The sequence below is a fragment of the Panthera pardus genome, unplaced genomic scaffold, assembly GCF_024362965.1.
Source record: "Panthera pardus isolate Hobbes unplaced genomic scaffold, ASM2436296v1 HiC_scaffold_27, whole genome shotgun sequence".
Lineage (NCBI taxonomy): Eukaryota > Metazoa > Chordata > Mammalia > Carnivora > Felidae > Panthera > Panthera pardus.
Genome location: NW_026526843.1, coordinates 56,895,283 through 56,911,205, shown reverse-complemented (window position 1 = coordinate 56,911,205; position 15,923 = coordinate 56,895,283). Strand labels below are relative to the sequence as shown.

Here is a 15,923-nt window from a genome sequence, read left to right as displayed (position 1 = left end):
TAGGGGCACTTGTACCCCAATGTTTATAGCAGCACTTTCAACAATAGCCAAATTATGGAAAGAGCCTAAATGTCCATCAACTGATGAATGGATAAAGAAATTGTGGTTTATATACACAATGGAATACTACATGGCAATGAGAAAAAATGAAATATGGCCTTTTGTAGCAACGTGGATGGAACTGGAGAGTGTGATGCTAAGTGAAATAAGCCATACAGAGAAAGACAGATACCATATGGTTTCACTCTTATGTGGATCCTGAGAAACGTAACAGAAACCTATGGGGGAGGGGAAGGAAAAAAAAAAAAGAGGTTAGATTGGGAGAGAGCCAAAGCATAAGAGACTGTTAAAAACTGAGAACAAACTGAGGGTTGATGGGGGGTGGGAGGGAGGGCAGGGTGGGTGATGGGTATTGAGGAGGGCACCTTTTGGGATGAGCACTGGGTGTTGTATGGAAACCAATTTGACAGTAAATTTCATATATTAAAAAATAAAAAAAAAAGAAAAGAGAGAGGACCCAAATAAATCAAATCTCAAATGAACAAGGAGAGACCACAACCAACACCACAGAAACACAAACAATTATAAGAGAATAGTATAAAAATTATCTGCCAAAAAACTGGACAATCTGGATGAAATGGAGAAATTTCTAAACATCCACATACTACAAAAATTCAAACAAGAAGAATTAGAAAGTTAGAAATTCAAACAAGAAGAATTAGAAAATTTGCTACAACCCAGCAAAGAAATTGAATGAGTTATCAAATATCTTCCAACAAGTAAGCATCCTGGGCCAGATGGCTTCCCAGGGGAATTCTACCAGAATTTAAGGAAGAGTAAATACATATTCTCCTCAAAATGTTCCAAAAATAGAAATGGAAGGAAAAGTTCTAAATTCATTCTATGAACCAAGCATTATATTGATTCCAAACCAGACAAAACCCCACTAAAAAGGAGAATTACATGCCAATATTCATGTTAACCTAGATACAAAATTTCTTAACAAGATACTAGGAAATCAAAATGAACAGTATATTAGAAGAATTATTCATCATGATCAACTTTAAATCATTCCTTGGCTGCAGGGCTGGTTCAATATTTGCAAATCAATCAATGTGATGCATCACATTAATAGAAGAAAGGGTAAGGACCATATGATCCAGTCAATAGATGCAAAAAAAAGCAGTTGAGAAAATATAGCATCATTTCCTGATAAAAACACTCCAGAAAGTAGGTATAGAAGAAGCATACCTTAACGTCATGAAAGCCATACATGAAAAGCCCACAGCTAATATTAACCTCATTGTGGAAAAACTGAGAGCTTTCCCCAAAAGATCAGGAACATGATAGGGATGTCCACTCTCACCACTTGTTGTTCAACATAGTGTTGGTAGTCCTAGCCTCAGCAATCAGAAAACAAAACGAAGTAAATGGCATACAAATTGGCAAGGAGAAAGTTAAACTTTTACTCTTTGCAGATGACATGATACTCTACATGGAAAACCCGAAATACTCCACAAAAAAAAAGAAAAAAGAAAAAGAAATACTGCTAGAGCTGATACATGAATTCAGCAAAGTCGTAGGACATAAAATCAACATACAGAAATCAGTTACATTTCTATACACCAATAATGAAGCAACAGACAGAGGTATCAAGGAATCGATCCCATTTACAATTGTAACAAAAATGATAAAATACCTAGGATTAAACCTGACCAAAGACGTAAAGATTTTTATGCTGAAAACTATAGAAAGCTGATGAAAGAAATTGAAGAACACATAAAGAAATGGAAAAGCATTCCATGCTCATGGACTGGAAGAACAAATATTGTTAAAATATTAATACTCCCCAAAGCAATCAACACATTTAATGCAATCCCTACCCAAATAATACCAGCATTCTTCACAGAGCTAGAACAAACAATCCTAAAATTTGTATGTAACCACAAAGACCCTGAATAGCCAAAGTGATGTTGAAAAAGAACCAAAGTAGAGACATCACAATCCCAGACTTTTAACCTGTATTGCAAAGCAATATCATTAAGATAGGATGGTATTGGCACAAAACAGACCTATAGACCAATGGAATAAAGAACCCAGAAATGGACTCACAGATATATGGTCAACTAATCTTCAATAAAACAGAAAAGAGTATCCAATGGCAAAAAGACAAATGATGCTGGGAGAACTGGACAGCAACATACAGAAGAATGAACCTGGACCACGTTCTTAAACCATACAAAAATAAATTCAAAATAGATGAAAGATCTAAATGTGATACTGGAAACCATCAAAATCCTATGGGAGAATACAGGCAGCAACCACTTTCACCTAGACCACGGCAACTTCTTACTTGACATGTCTCCAGTGGCAAGAGAAATAAAAGCAGAAATGAACTATTGGGACCTCATCAAGATAAAAAGCTTCTGAACGGCAAAGGAAGCAATCAACAAAACTAAAGGGGATCTGATGGAATAGAAGAAGATATTTGCAAATGATATATCAGAAGGATGAGTATTCAAAATCTATAAAGATCTTACCAAACTCAACACCCAAAAAAAAACAAATATCCAGTGAATAAATGGGTAGAAAATGCAAATAGACACACTTTTCCAAAGAAGTCATCCAGATGGCTAAATGACACATGAAAAGAGGCTCAACATCACTCATAATCAGGGAAATACAAATCAAAACCACAAACAGATATCAGTCAGAATGGCTAAAATCAACTCAGGAAACAATAGATTTGGGCAAGAACGTGGAGAAAGGGGAACCCTTTTGTACTGTTGGTAGGAATGCAAACTGGTGCAGCTATTCTGGAAAACAATATGGAGGTTCCATTTTTAATTTTAAATAATTAAAAATAGAACTACCCTACAACCCAGCAATTGCACTACTAGGAATTTATTCAAAGGATACAAAAATGCTGATTTGAAGGGGCATGTGTGCCCCAATGTTTATAGCAGTGCTTTCAACAATAGCCAAATTATAGAAAGAGCCCAAATGTCCTTCAACTGATGAATGGATTAAGAAGATGTACATACAACATGGTACACTACTTGGTGATGAAAAGAATAAAATCTTACCATTTGCAACAATATGGATGGAACTGGAGAGTAGTGTGCTAAGTCAGTCTGATAAAGACATAACACATAATTTCATTCACATATGGAATTTGGTAAACTCAACAGATGAACATAGGGGAAGGGAAGGAAAAATTAGATCAAAACAGAGGGGGAGAAAACCATAAGAAACTCTTAAATACATAGAACAAACTGAGGGTTGCTGGAGGGGGTGAGTTAAATGGGTGAAAGGCATAAAGGAGGGAACTTTTTGAGATGAGCTCTATCACATGTAAGAGATGAATCACTGGGTTCTACTACTGACACCAAGACTACACTGTATGTTTACTAACTGGAAAATTAAAAAAAAATAAATAAATAAATTGAAAAGGTCACAAATAAATGGAACAATATTCTCCACTTACAGATCAGAAGAATTAATACTGTTAAAATGTCCACATTATCCAAGAAAAATGTACAAATTCAATGCTATCCCACTATAATTCCAAAGGCATTATTGAAGAAAGTTAGAATGAACAATTTTAAAATCTGTTTGGAATAATAAAAGATCTTAAATATCCAAAGCAACCTTGAGAAAGAAAAAAAAAATGTAGTCATCAAGCTTCCTGAGTTAAAACTACATTACAAAGCTATAGTAAGCAAAATAATATGGTATTGACATAAAAATAGACACATCCCTTAATAGAACAGAATCCAAAAATAAACCTATACATATATGACCAACTAACTTATGATAAAGGAGGTAAGAATATACAAGGGAGAAAAGATAGTCTCTTTAATAAATGTTGTTGGGAAAACTGGATAGCCACATGAAAACAATGCAACTAGATTAATATCTTATACCATACACACAAAGAAAATTAAGTTAAAATGGATTAAAGAGTTAAACATAGGACCCAAAACCATAAAACTCCTGAAAGAAAACTTAGGCAGTAAAAACTCCTTGACATTGATCTTAATTTTTTTTTTTAATCTGACTCCAAAGGTAACAACAGCAAAAATAAACAAGTGGGACCACATCAAACAAAAAAGCTCCTGCACAGCAAAGAAAAATATCAATGAAATGAAAAGGCAACATACTAATATTTGCAAGTCACATATTTGGTAAGGTATTACTATCCAAAATATAAAATGAACTCCTGCAACTCATCACCAAAAAATAAAAAAACAATTTGATTTTAAAAAATGATCAGAAGATCTGAATAGACATATTTTTAAAGAAGACAGTACTAATCATCAGGGAAATGCAAATCAAATGCACAATGAGATATTGCCTCACACCTGTTAGAATGGCTATCATCAAAAAGAAAAGAATAATAACTGTTGAGGATGATGTGGAGAAAATGGATCACTTGTGCACTGTTTGTAGGAATGTAAATTGGTATGGCCACTATGCAAACCAGTATATGAAGATTCCTCAAAAAATTAAAAAACAGAACTACCATGTGATCTAGCAATTTCAAGGCTGGATATTTACCCACAGGAAATATAAACACCAATTTGAAAAGATGTCCACCCTTATGCTTGCTATAGCATTACTTACAACAGCCAATATACAGAAATCATGTTAAGTGTCCATTGATTTATGAATGGATAAAGAAGAGGTGGTATATGTATACAATGGAGTACTACCTAGCCATAAAAAAGAAGGAAATTTTTCCATTTGTAACAACACGGGTGGACCTTGAGGGTGTTATGCTACATGAAATAAGTCAGATAAAGAATCGCAAATATCATATTATTTCAAGTGTAATCTAAAAAACAAAACAAACAAATATAATAAAAGTCATGGAAATGAGAAGAGTGGTGGCTGCCTGACAGAGGATGGTTGGTGAGTGGAGGAATGGGTGAGGGGGGGTCAGTAGGTACAAACTTCAGTTGTGATAAACAAATAGGTGGTGGGTATGTGGTGTGCAGCATGGTGACTACAGTCAGTGGTATTGTAGTGAATATTTATAGATGACACAAGAATAGATCTTGAAAATTCTTAGCACAAGAAAAAAAATTGGTAACTTTTTGTGGTGAAATATGATGACTAGATTTACTGTGGTGATCAATTTGCAGTGTACACAAGTGTCAAATCATTGTTGTACACCTGACACTAATATAAAGTTGTACATCAATTTAAAAATAAGGCAGAAAATAGGGAAAAACTAAGAACAGATGAGACAAAAAAACCCACATAAACAGCAAAATTGGAGATTTAAACACAGCCAAATCAATAATCATATTAAATGTAACAGGTATAATACTCAAATTAAAATTAAAAGGCATAGATTTTCAGATTGGATAAAAAGCAAGGATAATTGCTTTAAGTACATTAACAGTGTTAAAATAAGTCATCTCATAATAATAAAGCTATCAGTTTATCAAAAAGAAATGATAATCCCAAAAATTTACACACTTGTAACAGAACTTTGAAATACATAAACCAAAACTTAACAGAAATTTAAAATTAACAGAAAAAAAGATAAATATATAATTATAGTCAAAGTTTTCAATCTCTGTAACACAAAAATTTATAGAATATATAGGCAAAAAATTAAGAATGCAGTAGACTTAATACCACTATCAGCCAACTTGATCTAATTGCATTTAGGACCTTCCACTACTCGAAATCAGAATACACATTCTCCTTAAGTATACACAGAACATTTACAAAAATATACTATATACTGAAGCATAAAATAATTATCAGTGAATTTAAGGGAATTGAAGTCATACAAACTATGGTTTATGACTACAAGGAAAATAAATTAGAAGTCAATAATACAAAGTTATCTGGAAAATGCCAAAATATTTATAAATTAAATAACATACTTCTAAATACCCCATGAGTCAAAGAAAAAATAAAAAGGAAATTAGAAAGTATGTGAAACTGAAGGAAAATAAAAACATCACATATCAAAATATGTGGGATAATGCTAAAGCATTGTTCAGAGAGATGGTTAAAACAGTATACACCTACGTTAGGAAAGATGAAAGGTCTCAAATTAGTAACTTCAGCTTCCATCTTAAAAACCAGAAAAGTTAGTGAAATATATAGTAAGCAGGAAAAAAATGAAGTAATAAAAGTTACTGTGGAAAACAATGAAATAGAATAAAAAATCAGTAAAGCCCAAAGCCAGTTGATTTGTTGAGAAAAAATAAAATAAAATTGATAAACCTCTAGCAAGGCTAAGCAAGATAAAAAAGAGAGAAGAGACAAAATAAGAACATCAGGTATGGTGATACAAGTATCATTAATGCTTCTACTGCTATAAAAAGGATAATAAGAGAGTATTATGAACAATTTCATGCCAGTGAATTTGATAAATTTGCTAAAATGGTTAAATGGTTAAATTTTTAAAAGGCAAAGATACCAAAGCTCACTCAAAAAAAAAAAAAAAAAGATAAACCTAATACCTCCAAGTCTCTTAAACAAATTGAATATGTAGTTAAAACATCTTACCATTAAAAAACTTCAGGCCAGATAGATTCACTGGTGAATTCTACCAATCATTTAGTAACAATTTAACATTGAATTCTTCTAGACTTTAATAACAATTTAACATTGAATTCTCTAAAAAAAAACAGAACAGGAGAAAACACTACCCAACTCATTCTATAAAACCAGATTTGCTCTGATATCAAAACAAGACATAAACAATACACAAAATCTATAGTCAAATGTCCCTCATAAAAATAAATGTAAAAATTCTTAACAAACATTTAGGAAATATCACCCACCAATATGCAAAAAAGATAATGCATCATGATTACATGTTGGGGGTTCATCCACAGGCAAGATTGCTTCAACATTTGACAATCAATCAATGTAATTCAACATTACATTGTTTAAAACATTAAAGAAGAAAAAATATATAACATCTCAATAATGGCAGTAAAAGAATATTACAGGGGGGCCTGGGTGGTTCAGTCGGTTGAGCATCCAGTTCCTGATTTTGGCTCATGTCATGATCTCATGGTTTGTGGGACTGAACCCTGCATCGGGCTCTTTGCTGACAGCATGGAGCCTGCTTGGAATTCTCTCTCTCCCTCTCTCTCTGCCCTTTCCTTGCTCCCACATAAATAAATAAACACTTGGGGAAAAAAGAAAAAATAAATAATTAAATATTACAAAATCTAACATACAACAAACAAGTAACAGAAAGGAACTTTCACTTGGTAAAGAACATGTAAAAAGACCTATACTTAACTTTATAACTTATGCTAAAATTATGCTTTTCCCCTAAGACCAGAAATAAGGCAAGAGTGTCTGCTCTTATCAATTCAATAGAACACTGAACTGGAGAGCCCAGCCAGTGCAGCAAAGACAAATAAAAGAAAGAAATGATGTAGATAATGGAAAAGAAGTAAAAACTCCTTATTTGCAGATTACAAATAGAAAATTCTATGGAGTCTACAAAAAAAAAAGCTGTTAGGTGTAATAAGGAAGTTCAATTAAACTGTGGGACACAAATTCAGTATGCAAAACATCAATTGTATTTCCATCCAACTTGAAAATGAAATTAGTAAGAAAGCAATTCCATTTACAATAGCATTTTTATTTTTTTATTTTTTTATTTTTTTTTAATGTTTATTTTTGGGAGAGATGGAGACAGAATATGAGTGGGGAAGGGGCAGAGAAAGAGGGAGACACAGAATCCGAAGCAGGCTCCAGGCTCCAAACTGTCAGCACAGAGCCGGACGCGGGGCTCAAACCCACGAGTTGTGAGATCATGACCTGAGTCGAAGTTGGACGCTCAACTGACTGAGCCACCCAAGCGCCCCTACAATGGCATTTTTAAAAGGAAACAGGTAAATTTGATTAATAAATGCATAAGACTTATAGACTGAAATGACAACCTATAGACTTAAAATGACAAGATATTGCTGAGAGAAATTAAAGAAGACTCAAAAACTGGAAAAAAATATATTCGTGGATTGGGAGACTCAATGTTATGAAAATGTAAATTATTTGCAAATTGACTTAGAGGTTCAATGCAATCCACAGTAAGCTTTTTTGTAGAAAGTGAAGAGCTGATTTTAAAATTGATATGGAAATGCAAAGGACCCAGAAGAGGCAAAACAACTTTGAAAAAGAAGAGCAAAGCTCAAGGATTTGCACTACCTTACTTTAAGACATATTATAAAGATAATCAAGAAATCACGTGGTATTGAAATCAAGATAGACAAATAGATCAACAGAACAAAATAGAGTGTCCAGAAACAGACCTTCACATATATGATCAATTGATTTTCAACAAAAATGCAAGGTAATTCAGTGAAGAAAGCATGGACTTTTCTAATCATAATGCTAGACCAATGGGGTATGTACATGCAAAAAAGAAAAAAAAAAAAGGACTTCAACACATACCTGCACCATACACTAAAGGATTATAAACTTAAATGTAAAACCTAAAATTACAAATTGTGTAGGAAACAGAAAATCTTTGTGACCTGAGATTAGGCAAATATTTTTTAAATAGGACACCAAATTCATAAAAGAAAAAAAATTAAGTTGGACTTGATCAAAATTAGGAACTTCTGCTTTTTTTAAAAAAACTGCTTTTTGAAAGAAATTGTTAAAGGGAATGAAAAGATAAACTACAGACCAGAAGAAAATATTTGCAAACAACATATATGTTAAACGACCTACCATCCAAAATATATAAAGACTCTCAAAACTCAGAAGAACTCAATTCAAAAATGGGTCAAAGATTTAAACAGATATTTTACCAAAGAAAATAAAAAGTTGTCAAATAAGTGCACTGAAAAATTCTCAAAATCATCAGTCATTAGAACTATGCAATTCAAAACCACAATAAGGTACCACTACACACACTTATGTCCAAAATGAAAACAAGACTGACCATATATCAAGGGTTGGCAAGGATGTGGAGCAACTGAAACTCTCATATGTTGCTGCTGGGAGTGTAAAAGTTATACCACCTTGGAAAACAATTTGACAGTGTCTTTAAAATAAGTTAAAATATACATCTACCAAATAGCCCAGTCATACTCCTAGGTATTTAACCATAAATATGAAAACATGTCCATACACTCATTTGTACATGAATGTTTGTAGCAGTTTTGTTAGTAATATCCCAAAACTGCAAACAATCCAAACATCCATCAATAAATTAATGCATAAACAAATTGTGGTGTATTCATACAGTGGAATACTACTCAGCAATAAAAATGAATGAACCACTGATACATATAACACCATGGTGGAATCTCAAAATAATTATTCTGAGCTAAATACGCCAGACCAAAAAAAAAATACATACTCTATGATTCCATTTATATAAAATCCTAGAAAATGCAAACCAAACAATGACAAAAATCAGATTCAGTAGGAGTGGGGCAGAAGGGAGGAAAAACAAAGGGGCACAAGAAAATAGTTGGAGACGACGGATAAGCTTATTATCTTGATTGTGACGATGGTTTCACAGGTATATACGAATGTCAAATTTTATCAGATATGTACCATAATATGTGCAATTTATTCTATGTCAATTATACCTCCATACACCTGTTTTAAACATGAATAAAATAAACGCTACTCCTAGAGGCATTTTGGTAGCTTGAGTAGCCAAAATCCTAGGCTTGTCCCTATCTACTTCATCCAGTTATTTATATTGATCTTGTGCCTAAGGGAATAATGAGTAGCACATTGAGATGGATCTAAATGACAGGAAGACAGAAAATACCATTAATTGGCACATCCACTAAATACTATGCAGTGAAACAAACAGAATAATTATTTAAATTTTCTATAGAAAAATTAATTATCAGAACAAAAATGATTTTTGTTTCAATAAAATATAGTAAAAATTCACAGATACTCACCTCTTTGGATAATCTTGTAAAGACATCTCCTCCCCTGAGAAAATCTAGTATTAAATACAGCTTCCCTTCAGTCTGAAAGGCTAATTATAAATTAGAATGTAGTAACAGAACAATCTTAAAGGCTTAACAAGCATAGTATAAATTTTGATTGATAAACAAATTTAGAGTTTTATCATTAAACACCATCAAGGAGTTAAGAATTTGTTCAAATGGTCCAATGTTATTGGGTAACATTATCTCACAATTGAATTTAGTGTTGAAATAGCTATAAACCCCTTCCCAGAACATAATCAACTTTGCATGTGGCTTTACACAGAAATGTCTACCACCATCATTTTCCTGATTTATGGATCAATGGTGTTCAATTGCAAACTTCCTGAACTCTGCCTCCCTACCTAATGAAATTCTACTAATTCTTTCAAGCTCAACAAAAATGCCAACTCCTCTATTAAGCTTTCCTCTATTAAGGATTTCTCTCTTTTCACATTTCCTTTAGCATCTTTACCCTCTTCTGCATAAGAATTATTTGGTACTGCTTTTGAGATATCATTGTTCTTTATTTATGTCTCTCTTAACTCCACTTTGGAATGTACAGGTAATTCGTTTACATGTCTGTGTTCCCATAGATATAATTTTTTTTGAGATCAGAGATCGTTTCACTCCTAGAGCCTACTGCATTCAATACAGTGTTTTGCACACAATTGGTATTTACTGATTAATGTCATGTCACCCTAGAGATTTAACGAAGAGATTTAGGATAACAGGGAGTAAAAGAAAAATGGGTGGACATTTCTTGAGTGTTTTTTATAAAAATAATTTAATACCTACTTTACTGCATTATTTTTCAAAATTACCTAAGAATTTTTTAAATCTACTGCTACTTTATCTCTCGAAAATTTAAAGTGACATTGTAGAATGTATCAGTGATTTAATGATGTATATACCTTTGAATTCTCCAGGAAAACCAAACTTCACAATCTCATGCATGCATTTAATTATCAATGGAGCCATGATTAAAACTCAGAACAGTAGGACTCCAAATTCATGTTCTTTCCATTATACCTACTTGCTTCTTACTGGTATTCTTCTCCCCCCAAATATAAGAGAGAATAACTTAAATGGACTAATATACCTACATTGTCCTCTCCAATAGAAGTAGGAAATAAATGAATATACTCATTATGAACAACATGTAAGAAGAACACATCCAAACACCAAATGCTTTGAATAAACCATCACACTTTATAGCCTAAGATCATTAAAGGTACAGCATAGCAGAGTAAAGAAATACTACCAAACAGGAAATCAGAAGATACTATCTTATTACCTTAGACAAGTTAACCAACAGATACAGAAAATACAATTCAAAGCTGGTTATTAATTCTTATTCTTATTTCAGATGAATATGTTTTACATAGTTGAATTATTAAATCAGTTTGAAGTATTTATTTCCTATTATATTATTGCTTGAAAGGAAAGCTTAACTCTCTAATTCCATAAATTAAAAAAAAAATTACATACCATAGTGTAATTTGACAATAAATGGATGATTTACTTCCACCAGTATATCCCTCTCCATCTTTGTCCGAACTCTGTCTCGAACTAAAAATTATAGAAGAGCAGAATATATTACTCTTCTTTATAAAATTTAAGTAGAGATCTCATAAATAATTCACCAAACAAAAATATGAAAATATAAAATACAACTTTATAAGTGCCTAAATTTGCCTAAATTTGCAGTCTATATATTCCTAGACAGTAATTACCATACTATCAGAAAGCCAACAAATTTACTTTTGATCTAGAGATGGGTTAAAGTGACATAAATAGGTATTTGGTTAATATGCATTTATTATGTATTGGTCTCCAATTGTTCAAATGTGTTTACTGATTAAAACTGAGCAATGTTGGGGCACCTGGATGGCTCAGTTGGTTGAGCAATTGGCTTCGGCTCAGGTTATGATCTCACGGTTTGTGAGTTTGAGCCCCGCGTGGGGCTCTATGCTGACAGCTCTGAGCCTGGAGCCTGCTTCGGATTCTGTGTCTCCCCCTCTCTCTCTGCCCCTCCCCCACTCATGCTCTGTGTCTCTCTCTCTCAGAAATAAATAAACATTAAAAAAATAAAAAAAAAAACTGGGCAATGTTATTGTTATCACAGCCTAGAAGATGGTGTATATATGTGTATCCAAGTGGTTGTGCTTTTTCAGTATGCAAAACCAACACAAATAGAACAGAAAAAAATTAAGAAACTTGAAAAAAAATAATATAGCTTAATAAAACAAGTACATTTTAAGTAAAATAAAATGTGTCACTTTTATACCATTAAATTTTTACCAGGGTATAGTCTCACTAAATTATAGTATATGCCAATATCAAACCTAGAAATATCACTTACAGGCTAGAAAACTGTAACAATTACTAATGTTTAAAGAAAACTGAATGCACTCAATTTTTACAAGCAATACACAGCATATTTGTTAAAACAAGGTTTATCAAATTCTATTTTATTAAACTTTCTCATCTTCTACCTTTTAAAGAAGCTTTTTTTAACACCTTCATTGCATAGAGCTGCCCAGCATCAGGACCAGTCTTCTTTCGAACAAGAAAAACCTAACAGAGGAATTTTTTGAAAAAAGTAAAATTCACATTTCAAGACATTCTTGCTATACACATAGACTAGTGCATGTTTCAGGCCCTACATTTTCTCTAATTTTATAAAGATAGATCTTTCTCTATAAATTATACTCTTACTTGATTTTTTTCTCATTTTCGTTCATTTACTAAATCACACTCTCATACATATTACCATAGGAAAGAAAATTATTAAAATAGATGACATGGTCAAGGACTTTAAGAAGTTTGTTACATAAAAGATAAGCAACATAATGAAGGGCAATTTGATCTAAAGGAACTCCTTTTAAGACCCAAGCTCCTTTTTGTTACCTTAATAAAGACCAAAAAATGATATAATTCTTAGTTTGATATCTTCATTTCTACTTCCTTATTCGTCCATTTTAGAAGTTAGCATACATTTTATTTTCTGTAAGAAATCAGAGGCAATAATATCTATCTGCCAGGTTGAAGAATCAAGATGGTTAATTATTCCAATACATTAAAGTTAAACTCTTTACTGTTACTGAGCAAGCTTAAGTAATAATATCTCATACTTTCAAATTAAAATTATGACTCATTAAAGCTAAGTTTCTAGGGGCGCCTGGGTGGCTCAGTCGGTTAAGCATCCAACCTCAGCTCAGGTTATAGTCTCGTGGTTCATGAGTTTGAGCCCCATGTCAGTACTGTGCTGACAGCTCAGAGCCTGGAGCCTGTTTGGGATTCTGTGTCTCCCTCTCTCTCTGCTCCTCCTCGGCTTGCTCTCTGCCTCTCTCTGTCTCTCTCTGTCTCTGTCTCTCTCTCAAAAATAAATAAACATTAAAAAAAGCTGTTTTTAAAAAGCCTCAGTTATAAAGATAAATATTAATAGATGGAAATTTTACAGGAGTTATTTACTAGTAGAGGGTGGTTTCTTTTTTTTAAAAATAGTGTAAGTTGTTCATTGCTTTGAAATAAATTATATAGAAACTAAAACAACAACAACAACAATAGAACAGATCAATGAAAGCAGGAGTTGGCTCCTTGAAACAACTAATAAAACTGATAAACCTCTAGCCAGATTATCAAAAAGAAAAGAGAAAGGACCCAAATGAATAAAATCACAAATGACAGAAAAGAAATAATAACGAACACCACAGAAATACAAACAGTTGTAGGAGAATATGAAATACAAATATGAAAAACTATATGCCAACAATTTGGGACAGCCTGTAAGAAATGGATAAATTCCTAGAAACAATATAAATTACAAAAACTGAAACAAGAAGTAATAGAAAACTTGAACAGACCAATTACTAGCAATGAAATGAATCAGTAATCAAAAAAATCCAAACAAACAAAAGTTCAGGACCAGATGGCTTCACAGAGTTCTATCAAACCTTTAAATAAGAGTTAATATATATTCTTCTCAAATTATTCTAAGAATTAGAAAAAAGAAGGAAAAATTCCAAATTCATTCTATTAGTGAACATTACCCTGATACCAACACCAGACAGACACCACAAAAAGAGAACTACAGGCCAATATCCCTGATACCAACACCAGACAGACACCACAAAAAGAAAACTACAGGCCAATATCCCTGATGAATACAGGTGCAAAACTTCTTAACAGAATATTAGCAAAATTAATCCACAATAGATTTAAAAAAAAAATCAAGGTTGTCTGGATGGCTCAGTCAGTAGAGCATGTAACTAGTAATCTCGGGGTTGTAAGTTCAAGCCCCACAGTGGGTGTAGAAATTACTTAAAAATAAAATCTTAAAAAAAAAAACATCTTTCACCATGACCAATTGGGATTTATTCTTGGGTTAAAACAGTGGTTCAATATTCATAAATCAATCAACATATACATAACATTATTAAAAGAAAGGACAAAAACATTACAATCATTTAAAAAGACACAGAAAAAGCATTTGACAAAGTACAATATCCATTCATAATAAAAACCCTCCAGAAAGTAAGATTAGAGGGAGAAAACCACAATATTAATTAAGGTCATATATGACAAATACACAGCTAATATCATCTTCAATGGGGAAAAACTGAGAGCTTTCCTAACAAGACAGGAAAATCCACTCTCACCACTTTGATTTAACATAGTACTGGAAGTCTGATCCACAGCAATCAGAGAAAAAAAAAAGAAGGAGAAACACAAGGGATCCAAATTCTTCCTTGCTGGAAGGAATCAAACTTTCACTATTTGTAGATGGCATGATACCATATATAGAAAACCCAAAGGACTCCACAAAAAAACTTACTAAAACTCATAAACAAGTTCAGTAGAGTCACAAGATACAAAATGAGTGTACAGCAATCTGTTACATTTCTATACACCAATAATGAAGAAGTGAAAAGAGAAATCAAGAAATTGATCCCATTTCCAATTGCACCAAAACCATAAGATACCTAGGAATGAACCTAATGAAAGAGGTAAAAGATCTGCACTCTAAAAAACTATAGAATACTGATGAAAGAAATTAAAGAGGACACAAAGAAATGGAAAAGCGTTCCATGCTCATGAATTGGAAGGACAAATATTGTTAAAATGTCTACATTACTCAAAGCAATCTACACATTTAATGTAATCTCTAAAAAAATACTACAGTATTTTTCACAGAGCTAGAACAGTCCTAAAATTTGAATGGAATCACAAAAGACCCCGCATAGCCAAAGCAATCTTGAAAAGAAAAGCAAACCTGGAGACATCACAATTCCAGACTTCAAGTTATATTACAAAGCTGTAGTGATCAAGAAACTACATTACTGGCAAAAAAGAGACACACAGATCAATGGAACAGAATAGAAAACCCAGAAATGAACCCAGAACTATATGATCAATTAATCTTTGACAAAGTTGGGAAGAATACCAATGGATAAAAACAGTCTCTTCAACAAATGATGCTGGGAAAACTAGACAGTAATTTGCAAAATAATGAAACTAGACCAGGGGCACCTGGGTAGCTCAGTCAGTTGGGTATCCGACTTTGGCTCAGGTCATGATCTCATGGTTTGTGAGTTCGAGCCCCACATCAGGCTCTGGGCTGACAGCTCAAAGCCTGAAGCCTGCTCCGGATTCTGTCTCTGTCTCTCTCTCTGCTCCTCCCCTGCTTGTGCTCTGTCTCTCTCTAAAAAATATAAAATCAAACTGGACCACACTTTTTTACACTATACACAAAAACAAATTCAAACTGAATGACAGATGTATGTGAGACAGTAAACCATCAAAAACCTAAAGGGGACATAGGCAGCAACCTCTTTGACATCAGGTATGACTAGGTATATCTCCTGAGCCAAGAGAACCAAAGGCAAAAATAAACTACTGAGACTTTATCAAAATAAACGTTTTCTGTACAGTGAAGGAGACAAACAACAAAACTAAAAGGCAACTTAC

The 15,923-nt window shown here is 33.0% G+C and overlaps 1 protein-coding gene across 4 annotated transcripts in view; it reads right to left on the bottom strand.

The window, feature by feature from the left end:
* The window catches only part of RPS6KA6 (ribosomal protein S6 kinase A6), a 219,391-nt gene that overhangs the window by 107,995 nt on the left and 95,473 nt on the right, over positions 1-15,923 (bottom strand). For all 4 annotated transcript variants that reach the window (XM_053891451.1, XM_053891454.1, XM_019429490.2 and 1 more), the window contains 3 exons: positions 12,449-12,530; positions 11,442-11,522; positions 9,921-10,000 (listed from right to left, as the gene is read on the bottom strand). In XM_053891451.1, coding sequence (XP_053747426.1) covers positions 9,921-10,000; positions 11,442-11,522; positions 12,449-12,530 — 243 coding nt within the window. The remainder of the gene's footprint in view (positions 1-9,920; positions 10,001-11,441; positions 11,523-12,448; positions 12,531-15,923) is intronic.